A 14035-nucleotide genomic window follows, 5' to 3' on the forward strand; every position below is an offset into this window, starting at 1 on the left:
TATCGGGACCCTCTTGCCGCGTGACGTGACGGTGATAAAGCCTCAGAAGCTGCGAGGCGTAAAGCAGATGGTTACGGCTCGTAGCAAGGAAGGAATATGCTTTGTGTAGAGATGGCAAGCGCGCAAGAATCGCTGCCAATGGCTTCACCGTAGCGTGAATCCTTGTCGCTGGCCTTGAAGTGCCTGTGCTTGCACTGCTTGCGCCGCGCGTGACTACACCAAGCGTCGCCTAGTATCTTCACCAAATGTGTGCTGCTAGACGACGAAATGCAATTTGCAATGGGTTCGGCTGTTGGGCTCGTAAGTTGTCGCTGCCTGTGACGTATGAGCAGGGAACGGGGAGCCGTTGCAGCGGATGTGCTAGTATTGGTGTTTGGTGTTGTACTGGGCTAAGTTCCAGAGATAGCCCTGTAGCTGGGACATATCATGGATGAGCTTGGGCCACCCAAGCCGCGGCCGACCCGCCGCGCCCCGTGGAGTAGCTGAGTAGTGGCCGTCTCCACTATCGCTGCTTCCATAAGCGCAACTCTGGACGCTTCCATTCATCTGGTAATCTGGGCTTCGCACTTCCTTCAGGCAAGTCAGCCATTCATTCATGCACATCCCAAGGAGATCTTAGAGCGGTAAAAAGACAATTGCAAATTTGTATTACTGCGAAACAAGATATGTGCCAAGTTGTTGCGAGTTGGAGATACTCCATTCTGCTGGACAACCCGACATTCCTCGCTACGACCCGCTGCCAGAATCCAAAGAACGCCGAGCTAGTAAAACACAGTCGTCCGCCATGCCTCGCTATGCATGGCGGCATTTTCAACAATGCAAGTCATAACGTTTGTACCCAGGGTGAGCGCTTCATTCTCGTGGGACCATAAGATTTTCCAACGCCTCGCTCAAAAGCACCAATGCGCAGTCCAGGATGCCTGAGAGATGTGATACCTACTGTTGTTGATAGTGATCTCACGAAGAGTCGTGAATGCGATTGGTGCCTTAGCGGATGGTCATCTGCTTGGCCATCTGGGCCTTGGCGGACGAACCACTGGCACCCACGGCAGAAGCAGTCCCGGCCTTCTTCTCAAAGACCTTCCAGAACTTCAAGCTCTCGTCGGCAGCTATAGCCATGTCAGTATTTATTCGTCAAAGATTTCGAGGGCTGGAGTTAAGACATACCGGCAGTGGCGAGCATCTGGCCGTCGGGGCTGAGGCAGCTGTGAAGCACACGGCTCTCGTGGGCGGGAATCTCGACGTTGCGGACCAGGGTAGGGTAGCTCCAGATGCTGAGAGAGTTGTCAGGGAAGCCACTGGCGCTGACGATCTCACGGTAACTGGTGCTCCACCGGAGGCTGGTAACCTGAGAGCCAGTGTCGATGCTGTTGACGCGAGCGCCCGAGGTGGTGTTCCAGAAGTGGATGTGGCGGTCGTACGAGCCACCTCCAGTCGCCAGGAGGTTCATGTTCCACGGGCACCAAGCGAGCGCCTTGACGGCAGCCTTGTGGTTCGTCTTGGTGAACTTGGGCACAGCAAGGGAACGGGCGTCCCAGATGGAGACGAGGTTGTCGTTGCCACCAGTAGCGAGCTGGGCACCATCGGAGCGCCACTCGAGGCCACAGACCTCGGAGGTGTGGGAAACAAGCTCGGCAACCTTGTGCTCAGCGATGCGGACATCGTGGTTGTAGACAAGACCACTCCGCGCACCAGTAGACAGCAGGTGCTTGTTCCAGCCCATGACGCCAACGCGGGTGTCGTGGCCGAACATGCTGCGGATCTTCTGGCCCTCCGCCACATCCCAGATCTGAACCTCGCCCGTGCCGAGACCAACGCCGACGTATGCACCATCGCCAGACCACTTGACGCTACTAACGTAGGTGTCGGCAGCGGTTTCCATCAAGCAGCTTACGCTGCCCTCGTCGGCAGACCAGACATAGACGTTGCGCTCGAGGCCAATGGCAACCTGGTTGCCGGAGCTCCAGTCCAGCAGGTTGAGGTAGTAGTCATCGATCAGGCCAGGCGCGTCGAGCACACGCTCTGGGGCTGTAGCGATGCGGCGTCTGAACTGGGCGGAGTTCGTGGTCGCTGCCTTCAGGGGTCTGTTGTATTGCTGGCGGAGATCGATGGGCTTGGATGACTCTGGGGGAGCGGGCTTGAACTGAAGGATACGAGTTCCGAGGTTCACCCCACATGCATTAGCGAGAGAGTCCTGGTAGGCGACAGTGTTGGGCGAAGGCCGCGAGTACGAGCTGGACTCGTCGTCATCAATGTTGAGCCCCTCGAGGGCGGCAATGGCCTCGTCAGTGGCGGTTGACAAGACATTCGAGGCCTCGCCTGCGCTAGTCTTTGGCCGCGACTTGTCTTGGATGTCGAGCTTGCCAGACCCAGCATTGACGATGGCAGAGCTGTTGCTCCGGTTGGGGATGAAGCGGTCGGCGGCGTAGGTGAGAGTCGTCTTCTGGGCCTTTAGTCTCAGCGAACCCTTCTTGGACTTGGCACTAGAGGGCGTCTTTGCAATTCCGGTGCCGACGAGCGCGTAGTCGGATACGCCAAGCTCCAGGGCTCTGCGGGGGGTGGAGACACCGCGGGCAATGTTGGACTTTGGAGAGTCCCGGTGGGTAGCAGTGGACCGAGAGGCCTTGGCAAAGTGGCCAGCCAAGTTTCCTCCATAGACCGACTTGCCTGCAGGTCGGGCAGCGTCCAGACCGGATGGGCGCCTCTCAGGGGTGAAGGGCGAAGAGTTGACGTCGACATTGGACGTGTTGCGTTGACGAGGGGAAGGCGTCAGAGGCATCCGGCCGCCGGCGGTGCGGGACGAGAAGAGGCCCTTGTGGGACTTGAGTGGGGTTGACACGAGGGTGGCCATCGTGTCTGCTGATAGACTCGGGTCTATCGAGAAAAGAAAGAGACGAAAGGTTGAAAGAGCTCCAAAAAAGACTCAAGCTAATGATTCCCAAGAGCGGTTTCCGTTTTTTTCCTTTTCTTCTTGGGAGTCCGCAGTCGTGTAGGTGTATGGTGTCATGCAAGATGCTGGACCTGTGATATAAGACGAAGCAGCGCTTCTCCAAGTTGGTGGGGCGAGCAAGTGGCTGCGTTTTGGTAGCGCAACGAGCTGTCTAGACTTGGTCAGTTTTCGCAAAGAAGAGCCTTCGAGATTGCGGGAGAGCAGACGAATCCCAAGACAGGACGCGGAATGCTGTGCAAATGGAGCGGATGAAGCAAATTGAGGAGTTGTTATGAGGTGGTGGATTGGGAGAGGAGAGTCGAGTGCAAAGCCAGTGAGGCAGCACTGGGAGGCTTTTGAATGTTTACTTGGTGGATCGCGGTTGCCGCCGAGCAACGCTGCACTGGCCCACGGCCTGTGGCTGCAGCTGGCCAGCAGCTGGGCGGCGGCGGCGCTCATCTCCCACAGCCCCATAACCACCACCTGGGCATCCGTGGGCCCGCCCGTGGAGTGGACCCTTGCGGTGTCCACCCTCTGCCAGGCCTGGGTGGTGGGGCTGCCTCAGGTTTCATGTGATGTCAATCCTCCTGCCCGTCCTCTCCCGCCCGAGTAGCGGTACCTGTCCTGACGAAGACGCTCCGCCAGCCACGAGGTATCCCAGACCACCCGAGCGACTGAGACACATCGCTGCCCGCGAGTAAGCCGTCGACTGCTAACGGCGGCTGCGACGAACCTAGACCCCGATCCCGACATTGTCTCAGAAATTTGGCAGCGCCTTCCGCTCGTTCGCATCCTGCATCGTCACCACGCAGCCGGCGTGCAGGTTCCACCTCCCGAGGTCATCTTCGCCCAGCCCTTGCGACAGGGTCATCTCCCCTTCATCGTCGGACCCCTCCTCCATCCTGGCTCATCGCGCAGGCGCAACAACCGACGCACAAGCGTAATGCTCGCTGTCGAAACACGCATCGCCTTCACCTCGTAAACGCACGAAAACTGGTCCCTACTAGCTGTCGATCAGCTACACCCGCGCGCATCCGGGGCCATCTCGCTGAATCGGCGCTATTGCATCGCCCACATTGGTTCCGAGACGGTTCGACGCGCTCGCCCAAAGGACACTTCGTTATTCATTCTCTTTGACGGCTTCCAACTATAGCCGCACTGCAGGGACCCTCCTGTACAGGCTTTGCAGCTGGCGACCTCGTCAAGACACTTGAGAGAGTAGTGTCGAAAACCCTGGCAACCGTCGATCGCCCGCTCACCTGCCAATAACTGCCATGTCACATCCGTCAACGCCGCAATACAGCGGAGCGACCGCCGGGTCGTCCTTGTTCGGCGGCCCTTCTAATCCCTTCGCCAGCACAAGCAGCGCGAGCGCACCCAGCCTTGCCCTGCCCGCATCGCAGATAGTGTCTGAGGCTCCACAAGCACCCACGCCGCCCTCAGCGGTATCCTCGTCAAACAACACGTTCGTCATGTCCAACTCACCAGTAAAGAACCGAACGGTCGGGGAAATATACCGTCCGAGAGTCATCAGAACACTGGGGCAACGACCAGCTTGTCTTGTCAACGCTTCTGTCACATATTGCGGCAACAACCAGATCTATGCTTTCGGCGGGTTCGACCAGTATACGGACGAAGTATACAACCACGTCCTCAAGCTCGACCTCGTCAGCCATCAGTGGAGTCTTGTCGACAACTATGGTGACATCCCCGGGGTTCGCATGGGTCACACAGCTACGCTATACCAGGGAGATAAGCTCCTGGTGTTTGGAGGCGAGAATGAACACAGGACCTATCTCTCAGACCTCATCGTCTTCGATCTCAAGACAGCGCACTGGACTCAGCCGCAAGTGACGGGTCCAGTGCCCAAGGGTCGCGCACGGCATGCTGCTGTGTTGCACGATGACAAGTTATTCATCGTGGGTGGCATCACGGGACACGACAACTACGTGTTGGACGACATATGTTATCTTGATCTCAAGACATACACCTGGTCACGGTCTTGGCGGTTTGTGGGGCGGTTTGACCATTCCGCTTATATATGGTAAGTGACGACGGAGCCTGGTTCTGGCGCGCACTTGAGTTCTGACAGTCTGCAGGGGCGATCGCATATGGGTCTTTGGCGGGCTCAGTGAGGACATGGACAAGCCCGGAGATCTGTGGTGGCTGGATCTCAAGGGCGTACCTGCTTTCGATACGGCACCCCAGCTCGGATCGAGTATGGATAGGCAAATGCAGATAGGGCGCCAGTCGGACTCGCCACGCCCGACACATGCCACAGGTTCGGGAGCCGTACCAGGATCCACTGGCTATGCAGCCAATTCACGAACAGCCCAGGTCAGCACGCCGTCATTTCAGCTGAAGAAGTATGCACCCATGGCGCCAGGCGCCATTTCCAGCCTGAAGTTCCTTTCTGGCAATAATGTGCCATCCCAAGGTTCTGGCATACACTTCCATATCTATTCTTCCGGCACGCTCCTGGACTTTGTCACACCAGCGGCCACGATTTCGCACAAGGAGTGCTCTCTATCGGCACTTGATTTGGTCACATTGCGGTGGCAAAGGCTTGCCGAGGGTCGCGACGTGTTCAAGCCAGGATTTAGGTGGCACTACTGTACACTAAATGACGACGGCACCAAAGCTTGGCTCCTCGGCTGTCCTACAGATCTTCCAGGGGAGCCGACCAACTTTACAGAGGAATATCTCAGCGACATCATGGAAATTGATCTCCGCAGATATGGCTTCCTCGGCAACAATGTGCCACCGGAACCTCGTACCCAGCACGCACGGCCATCACCAAATATGCGAGTACAAGATGTGCCATCCAAGGGATTAGGCAATGACCTTGCGGCACTTTTCAACCAACCACCAGAAACCAACAGCGGTACGGATTTCATCATCACAGCACTAGCCGAGGATTTTGACGACAATGATATGATGGGTCCTGGTACCATCCGGGCCGGCGAAATGTCCGAGCAAAATTGGCTAGAACCGAACGCGCGGACATCTCAGCCCATCCACGTCCACAAGTTGATACTCCAAGCCAGGTGGCCGCATTTCTCCCGCTTGTACAATTCGCAAATGGCCGAGTTCCACACAAAGAAGATGCATATCCCTGAGCCTTACACTGTGGTCAAGGCTTTCCTCTACTATCTGTACACAGACAGCATCCACGCCGATGATGGCGTGACCGAGCTGTCAGATGTGGCAGGTCTCCTCGTCATGTCCAACATTTACAACATCCCGCACCTCCGGCTGCTGTGTCTGAACCGCCTGCTCAAGGAACTGGACGTCGATCACGCATGCATCATCTGGTACTGCGCGGGACTCGCAGAGGAGGAGTGGCTCCGCAAGCGGGCCGCCGCCTTCTGCCTGACGCACTGGGGCCGCATCGTGAGGACTCCCGACTTCCTGCGGCTTCCCAGGACGGCGCTGGTCGAGCTGTCCCAGGAGATCGACATGGAAGGGCGCGTGATTGGCGGGGACGAGATAGACTACGTCGATGGGTACCGGAGTCGGTACGACAGCTGCCATGGGCGCAAGGATAGCGTCAGCAGCGACCGCACGCAGGCCTTGCCCTCTGATGTGGACGATTCAGAAGGCATGGATATTGCGTGAACTCGTTGTTGAAATGCTGATTACGGGATGGGGGGGCAAGGGGGGGGGGATGTTTGAGTCGTGGGTGAACAAAAAAAGACCTGTGCTGCTGGACAGTTTCGGTGCCCCAAGACATTCATTCGTATAAACAGACATACGGTGACGGATGCAATCCCTCGTCCATATCTGGGTCTAGCCAGACTTTGACCATTTGTAAAGGTGGTCTGCCTCTCCAGAACTTGGTCGACGTCGTCACCGCGTCGGTGATTTTCTTTCTCCCCACTCTCCTCGAAGGAGGAAGCGCTGGGCAATGCGTTTCCATACGGGCTTGTAAAGAGAGCAAGTCTTTTGATGATTCCTGGTTCTCACGGCGATATGGCGTATTGGGGTACTTTGCATTGGCGCGCACGGTATTTTAAATCACGAGGCGTTTATATTGTTTCTTCCCGGGAATCCCGAAATAAACCGTATAGTTCACATTCTTGCTGTCGTCTTCTTTCCCAGAACGACGATGTCTCTGTATACCAGCATGATTCTTAAATTCCTTTTGCTTGTGTGTGTGTGCTCTACTGGGAACTCTCGTAATCATGACGACTAAGCCTAGGCGATGTGGTCACATCCAGAGTGCCTCACGCAATAGTCGTCTGGACTCGCCTAGACATCTGGCTGCGAGCCTGCCCCAGGCCTGCCCAACCACGGATGCCCTCGCAGCAGTAGTCCGTCCTATCGGCCCCCAATCCAATCTTCCAGCTATAAGATTAAATCAAACCAAATCAAGAGTGGGAATCAAATCACCGTGCGAATAGACCCGTACCCAGGCCGGCGAGCACCACTGCCTGTGCTCCTCGCACTCGTGCTGAACAGCGGCTGGTCGTCCTGGCCCTCGGGCTGCGCGACGATTTCGCGCGGCTGAGCTCTCGCCGCGGCCAGGCTGGCCCTCCTTCGCCGCTGGCGCCGCGCCGCGACTTCGTTTTCTGTCATGGCGTTGTCTTCGTTATCGTCGTCACTGGAGGTGTCGTAGAACGTGTCATAGCTGTCGTCGGTGTCGGTGTCATTGGGGTCGTCGCTCAGCGCGTGGCTCGTGGTAGCGGAGTTGTTCGGCTTCCCGTTGCGTGATGTAGTATCGCTGTTGGTCGGTCCCTCGCCCTCGACGATCCACCACGCCGGCACCGCGCCGATCATCGCAATGGTGCCGAGCATCCACCACGGCAGGCCGACGATGCCGCGGTGCACGCCGTAGGAGAACACTGCACCTGCCGCTGCGGGACCGGTTGCTCGTCCCAGGGCCGAAAACGTCGTGGCCAGGCCATTGAGCGTGGCGAGTATCCCGAGACTGGTCGCGCTGTTGGTGAGCAGGATTGTGGAGCTGGGAAAGGCAAAGATGACGCCAACTGCCTTGAAGGTCATGATAACCATGAGGGCAGCGAATTTGGTCCTGGTGTCCTCGATCAGGACCGTGTATGGGAGCATAAAGTAGGATATTGGCATGATCACCAGTGATGTTTTGAAGCAGTTCAAGATTCCGAAGCGGGTGGCGATGGGGGGATACAGGAGGAACTGGATCAGGCCACATAGTAGACCGTACACAGTGAAGATCGTGCCGATGCTACCTGATTTGAGCCCAAAGCCCCCATTGAACACCAATGGCAAGGATACGTTTTCCGATGTATGCCTCTCGACAGGATAGTGCAGAAAGACGGGCAGCAGCTGGTCGAAGGCGACGGAGTGCAGAGCAAGAAACGTGTAGCAAACCAGGTTGAGAGTGGTCTGGGGCGACAATACGCTGCGCAGGCCCTGCTTCCTCAGCGCCTTAGCTTTCCTGTCCGCCGACTGCACTCGTGACAGCAAGGGGGCCTCATGGTTGGCATGGCCGTTTGAGCTTCGGAGAAGAGTCTCTTCATCCTCTCTGCCTACAGACCTGCGCCTAGGCTGTCGTTTGCCGGTCAGAAAAGCGACAAGCTTCTCCCCAAGAACAAGCCCCCAGTCCTTCTGGCCGCGCTTGTGTGCTACTGTCTCTTTGAGGAAGAGGAAGGCCGTGGCCATGGAGATCATGAAGATGACCGAACCCATCATATTGGGCAGAGCAAACGGGAAAGCCTTGAAGAAGCGGGAATCTCCAAACACGCCGGGAAACTGAGTCGCCGGGTTGGCGAAGAAGCCGCCGAAAGCAGGGCCAAATATCGATCCTATCGACCACACAAGTGGCATGATGGAGAATGCTGTTGGCTGCAGCTCCTTCTCGGGGACCATCTCGGCCACTACTGTTCTGATGATGCCAACTATGGTTGGTCAAGTTGTTAGCTGAGCCTTCGCTTTCGATGCTGTGTCCGCGATGACGTACCATTGCCATTGCTGGCGCCAAGAATGGCGCGGATGGTAATGGCCATTGTCAGACTTGTCGACAGGCCCCATGCCAGGAAACACAGCATCGTGCACATGAGACCTGTGAGGATGACGGGCTTTCTCCCGAACCGGTCAGATGCCCGCCCCCACCAGACGGCAGTCACACTTTGTGCCAGGGAAAAGGCAGCACTCGTGATACCGGCCCATTGCGCAACTGCGTCCTTATCCACGCCGAAACTTGCGATCATCTCGGGGAGATATGGAAACACCGAGGTCATAGCCAGTGGTTCGGCGAATCTCGCAACGGCTGCAATGGTCCACTGTAGTCAGCGCATTTTGACTTCCTTGACTTTCTGGTATAGCTGCGTTTGCTCGAGAGGAGACTTGTTTGGATATATATTGGCAGTCACAGAATGATCATGGATAACGAACAGCCCTATGCGGAAGCACGTGGCGCTATGGATACGGGATAGGGGCTTGTAGTGGATCTTGGAGTGACGAAAGGCGAAGAGGACGTACCCAAGATGGCCAGCTGCTTCGCAGGCAACTTTGGTCCGTTGTGCGGCCGCATGGCTGGAGGTTGAGGAAACTACGAGGAACAATTTTCAAATCGCCCGAAGGATACCGTGTGCATTTGTGGCCGCTCGAGATTTGTCATGAGTCCCAGTGTAGCACAGAAGATTTGAATGCTCAAGTTTGTTTATGCAAAAATTTTGAGGTGGGACCGAGATCGTCTGTCTAAAGGGACGTCTGAGTGTCCTCCGAAAGCAAGTAAAGCCTCGTGCTGTGTCGATGAGGACAGAAGGTAAGGAGAATGTCCAAAGAGGTCGGCTCTCGACTTGTAAATGCAGAGGGAGAGAAAGAGAGCAACTTGGATCAGGCATGAATGAAGAAAGAGGAGAGAGTAAGCCGACGGCAGTCGTGGCCACCCCCGGGCAAGAAAAGAGCAGGCCGGCACCGCGGCGGGTGACCGACCCCACATCGGCGTCGGCGGCGCCCACTTTGGAAGGGCCCTTGCTATGATGCCATCCAATCCGTTGTGTGCGCCTGCAGCACGCCTGCCCCATCGGCTCCCGCTGTGGATTCGGCTGCATAAATTCCTCCAGCCTGCAGCCTCACGAACACCCCGTCTGGCGCCTGGGGAACAATGGCAGGAGAGGCAGAGGCAGAGGCGGTGACTCGACCGGTCCATGACGCTCGCGCGAGGCGGTGCTGATGCTGTGCTCCGGTAGTCGGCCGGCTGCGAGACTGGCTGGACAAGTTGACGTTGGACGGTAAGGTAGTAAGTAGCTGGGGACGCGTTGCTCCGCGTTCGGAGCAGAAGTGACCAAGCACGGCGCAAGCGCGCGGGAGAGTGGTCACGAGCTCCGTGTTGGGTGCTGGGGGGCGGTGGTTGGTGGTGTACAGCACGCTCCGCAGGAGGCTGGCGGCCATGGGCAGGCACAGGGGAACGGAACACCACAACGGCCTCGCGCCGTCCGCATCAGCAGGCGGGCTGAGTTGTAGGGGAGGGCATCACCAAGAACGGGGGCATCGAGATGTCTGCAGAGAGAGGTCGATTTCCCCGCACCCGCTGGCATAGGTCGAGCTGCTCTAAGGTGAAGCGGGTGCACACGCAGCTTTCTGGGGCGGCGCGGCCAGCTCCGACGTCTGTGGTGGATGCCTCGAGAGATAAGCCCAGTCGGTGGGTACGGTGAGCAGTGCATTCGGTGCGCTGCCGACTGGCGTGCAGGTCAGCCGTTGCGTTCTTCGGCACACGGGAGAGAAAAAAGAGACGAGATGGAAGCAATCGTGTGTCCATTCTTCCATCTGATAGACAACAATGAATCGTCAAGAAGGCTGAGACGGACCTGGAAAGTCTGGACGGAAGCTACGAGAGTGGCCGCACCTGCTGGATTGGGCTTGGCCCATGACGTGACGACGCTGGTCCCCGGCCTGCTCCACCTCGTCCTGATAGCTGCCTCAGCTTATGGAGGAATACTTACTTGCTGCCCTTTGCTGCCCCCTCGAATGTCTGCCAGAAAACCAAAACAGCTCAGGAAGCACCTTTCGAGTCAACCAGGCGTCACGACTTGTTTGTCGCGAGGAGAGTTTCCAGGCCTCGCGAGTTGACGCATCATCTGCTCCAAAGGACGGCCTGCACGGTTCTGGCTGCACTGCCGCCAAGCACGCCACTGCCGCCTTAGCTTGGACTGCAAGCTTGACCTCGGGAGCTGTCCTTGTTGTTCCACGAAAGCTCTGGCCACCCATACTGACAATGAAGGACGGAGGCCATGGCCCGGCCGGGGATGCCGGCGCCGGTCATCATGATCACGGAGCAGGTGCCGGTCATCACCACCATCACCATGATTACAACGGCGGGTATCCCACCAACGTCGCGGGCGAGTCAACGCCGCTGCTCACAACCGTCATGGTTCGCCGCCCCATCCGTCGCTATCCACACCAGACACTCCGCCGCTTCTGCTCAATTGCCATCAATGCCTCCCTGCTCGCCCTCTTCCTCACCTTCTTCATCACCGTTGTCACCAATCCATACGAGCGGCGCCACGAGTGGCCTGGAAGACACGGGCGAGGCCACGACTACGTGGCGGCTCACACAAACAGCATCACGTACGACGAGCTCGAACGTCTGCTGCTTGATACGCCAAGCGGCGAGAAAGCCTCGGAATGGAGCAAGTACTACACCTCGGGCCCGCATCTGGCAGGCAAGAACCTTTCGCAGGCCGAATGGACCCGGGACCGCTGGAATGAGTGGGGAGTCGCCTCGACCATTGTGGCGTATGACACATACATCAACTATCCTCTCAGCCATCGGCTCGCGCTCCTCAACAAGTCAGGCACGAAGAACGGCGACGGCACCCAATCCTGGCGTGTGGCTTTCGAGGCTACCCTCAAGGAGGATGTGCTCGAAGAGGATCCCACAAGCGGTCTCAAGGATAGCATCCCGACGTTTCATGGATACTCTGCCAGTGGCAATGTCACGGGCTCGTTCGTCTATGTCAACTACGGCACCTACTGGGATTTTGAGGATCTCATCCGCGCCAACATCAGCCTCACCGGCAAGATTGCGGTCGCGCGCTACGGTGGCATCTTCAGGGGCCTCAAGGTTAAGAGGGCGCAGGAGCTGGGCATGGTCGGCTGCGTCATCTACTCGGACCCCGGCGACGACGGTGAGATGACCGAGGTCAATGGATACAAAGCATACCCCGATGGACCGGCCAGGAATCCTAGCAGCGTCCAGCGCGGCAGTGTACAGTTCCTCAGTGTAGCACCAGGTGACCCGACCACGCCTGGTTATCCTTCCAAGCCTGGTGTTCCTCGCCAGCCTGTCGATGGAGCAATCCCCAGCATTCCTTCGCTGCCGTTGTCTTACGCAGAGGCAATTCCGATCCTCAAGGCGCTCAACGGTCACGGCCCCTCCGCCAAGGATCTCGGTCAATACTGGGAGAGAGGCATTGGTCTTGGCCACAAAGGTGTCAAGTACAACGTCGGACCTTCTCCGGACGATGTCGTCATCAACCTCGTCAACGAGCAGGAGTATATTACGACGCCTATGTGGGACGTGATTGGCATCATTAACGGTACAATTCCGGACGAGGTTGTTGTCGTCGGTAACCATCGCGACGCCTGGATTGCTGGCGGCGCTGGCGATCCGAACAGTGGTTCCGCCGTCATCAATGAGGCTATTCGGAGCTTCGGCGAGGCTCTGAGTCAAGGCTGGAAGCCTCTCAGAACCATCGTCTTCGCCAGTTGGGACGGTGAGGAGTACGGATTGGTTGGAAGCACAGAATGGGTGGAGGAATATCTTCCATGGCTCAAGGATGCCAACGTGGCGTATATCAATGTCGACGTGGGAGCTGTCACCCCTGTATTTGGTGCTTCTGCAGCGCCCCTTCTGCACAAGCTCATTTACGATGTCACTGCCCGTGTCCCCTCTCCCAACCAGACCGTCGCAGGCCAGACCGTCCGCGATCTCTGGGACGGCCGTATCAGCACAATGGGCAGCGGCAGTGACTTCACGGCCTTCCAGGACCACGCCGGTATCCCGTGCATCAGCTTTGGCTTCGAGGGGCAAGCACCAAATTCGCCGGTATACCATTACCACTCCAACTATGACAGCTACCACTGGATGACTGAATATGGCGACCGCGGCTTTGTCTACCACAAGGCCATGGCGCAGATCCTCGGTCTCACGATCGCGAAGATGTCCGAGACCCCGCTGCTCACTCTGAACGCGACGGATTATGCGACAGCACTCAAGCAGTACGTCGAGAAGGTTGAGAAGAAGGTAGACACGAAGCACACGACGACTCTCAGCACCGACGTCGAGATATTCGAGTTTAGGTCTCGCCTAACCAGGCCAGAGTCGACAGGAGACCCAGACATGATCAAGGTTGAGCTGGCCAAGCTGCAAAAGTCCATTACAAAGTTCAGGCATGCAGCCATCAGCCTTGACGCTCAGTCCGCCAAGCTTGCAGAGGAGGCCAATGAGCACATCCCGTGGTGGAAGATCATTTCGAAGATCCGGCTCGCTCGAGCCATTCGCGCCACCAACAACAAATACAAAAACATAGAGCGTGCGTTCTTGTACAAGGAAGGCTTGGATGGTCGTCCGTGGTTCAAGCATGTTGTCTTCGCTCCGGGAATCTGGACAGGTTATGCTGGCGGTAAGTTTTCACCCATCGTGCTTTGCCTATCCATAAATATATATTTCCTTGAGGCCGACCAGTAAATTGGAAGGACGAAGCTGACGTTTATAACACACTGCTAGCTGTCTTCCCTGGACTCGACGAGAGCATTGACAACAAAGACTTTGTCAACACGATGAAGTGGGCCGACATCATCAACGATTGTATCAAGGCTGCCACCGAGACAATCTCCTAATGGATTGTTGGTAAGCGCAGGGGAGCCTGGATTGTATGGTGTCATGTAGGCGTTATGACTCGTTTTGTAATGCAGTGGTCAAACCAATCATCTTCTTTAGGATATCCAACATTTGCCTCCATCGTATGTACAGCGTGATTGATACCTTGAATTCGTTACCACAACGAGGAAATGTGCTTGCTCCAGTTTCAGGTACCGGTGCCAGCAACACGGTTTGTGTTCCCGAGCGTGTTATTGGACCACTGTTGAGCTTGCAATGTATCGACATATGCATCCTTAGCT

The 14035-nt window shown here is 57.0% G+C and overlaps 5 protein-coding genes across 5 annotated transcripts; 2 read left to right on the forward strand and 3 right to left on the reverse strand.

Annotated features, from left to right (window-relative positions):
- Window positions 1-575: 575 nt before the first annotated feature.
- Window positions 576-3228, reverse strand: B0I36DRAFT_327825 (WD40-repeat-containing domain protein). Its single transcript, XM_046154519.1, has 2 exons — window positions 1168-3228; window positions 576-1109 (listed from the first exon to the last, which is right to left on the reverse strand). Exons 1-2 carry the CDS (start codon window positions 2849-2851, stop codon window positions 988-990), a joined length of 1806 nt encoding a protein of 601 aa, XP_046010551.1. The 5' UTR covers window positions 2852-3228; the 3' UTR covers window positions 576-987.
- A 975-nt stretch (window positions 3229-4203) lies between these two features.
- Window positions 4204-6547, forward strand: B0I36DRAFT_246802 (kelch repeat protein; the record flags this gene model as incomplete). Its single annotated transcript, XM_046150253.1, has 2 exons — window positions 4204-4973; window positions 5029-6547. The coding sequence occupies 2 exons, from the start codon at window positions 4204-4206 to the stop codon at window positions 6545-6547; spliced, it is 2289 nt and encodes a 762-aa protein (XP_046010552.1).
- Window positions 6548-7189: 642 nt separating this feature from the next.
- B0I36DRAFT_143002 (major facilitator superfamily domain-containing protein) lies at window positions 7190-9384 on the reverse strand. Its single transcript, XM_046148400.1, has 2 exons — window positions 8868-9384; window positions 7190-8805 (listed from the first exon to the last, which is right to left on the reverse strand). The coding sequence occupies exons 1-2, from the start codon at window positions 9145-9147 to the stop codon at window positions 7313-7315; spliced, it is 1773 nt and encodes a 590-aa protein (XP_046010553.1). The 5' UTR covers window positions 9148-9384; the 3' UTR covers window positions 7190-7312.
- Window position 9385: 1 nt separating this feature from the next.
- Window positions 9386-10144, reverse strand: B0I36DRAFT_143001 (uncharacterized protein). Its single transcript, XM_046148399.1, has one exon. The coding sequence runs from the start codon at window positions 10059-10061 to the stop codon at window positions 9570-9572; it is 492 nt and encodes a 163-aa protein (XP_046010554.1). The 5' UTR covers window positions 10062-10144; the 3' UTR covers window positions 9386-9569.
- Window positions 10145-10887: 743 nt separating this feature from the next.
- B0I36DRAFT_385710 (uncharacterized protein) lies at window positions 10888-13963 on the forward strand. Its single transcript, XM_046161077.1, has 2 exons — window positions 10888-13536; window positions 13641-13963. Exons 1-2 carry the CDS (start codon window positions 11127-11129, stop codon window positions 13751-13753), a joined length of 2523 nt encoding a protein of 840 aa, XP_046010555.1. The 5' UTR covers window positions 10888-11126; the 3' UTR covers window positions 13754-13963.
- The last annotated feature ends 72 nt before the right edge of the window (window positions 13964-14035 follow it).

Source organism: Microdochium trichocladiopsis, assembly GCF_020744255.1.
Source record: "Microdochium trichocladiopsis strain MPI-CAGE-CH-0230 chromosome Unknown B0I36scaffold_7, whole genome shotgun sequence".
NCBI lineage: Eukaryota > Fungi > Ascomycota > Sordariomycetes > Xylariales > Microdochiaceae > Microdochium > Microdochium trichocladiopsis.

Bases quoted from the DNA above. Each gene is read 5' to 3' on its own strand.
- B0I36DRAFT_327825 (XM_046154519.1), bottom strand. From the start codon at position 2,851: ATGGCCACCCTCGTGTCAACCCCACTCAAGTCCCACAAGGGCCTCTTC. The intron at 1,110-1,167 runs GTATGTCTTAAC...ACATGGCTATAG, and splicing joins CCAGATGCTCGCCACTGCCG to CTGCCGACGAGAGCTTGAAG.
- B0I36DRAFT_143002 (XM_046148400.1), bottom strand. From the start codon at position 9,147: ATGACCTCGGTGTTTCCATATCTCCCCGAGATGATCGCAAGTTTCGGC. The intron at 8,806-8,867 runs GTACGTCATCGC...GACCAACCATAG, and splicing joins TGGCGCCAGCAATGGCAATG to TTGGCATCATCAGAACAGTA.
- B0I36DRAFT_143001 (XM_046148399.1), bottom strand. From the start codon at position 10,061: ATGGACCGGTCGAGTCACCGCCTCTGCCTCTGCCTCTCCTGCCATTGT.
- B0I36DRAFT_385710 (XM_046161077.1), top strand. From the start codon at position 11,127: ATGAAGGACGGAGGCCATGGCCCGGCCGGGGATGCCGGCGCCGGTCAT. The intron at 13,537-13,640 runs GTAAGTTTTCAC...ACACACTGCTAG, and splicing joins CTGGACAGGTTATGCTGGCG to CTGTCTTCCCTGGACTCGAC.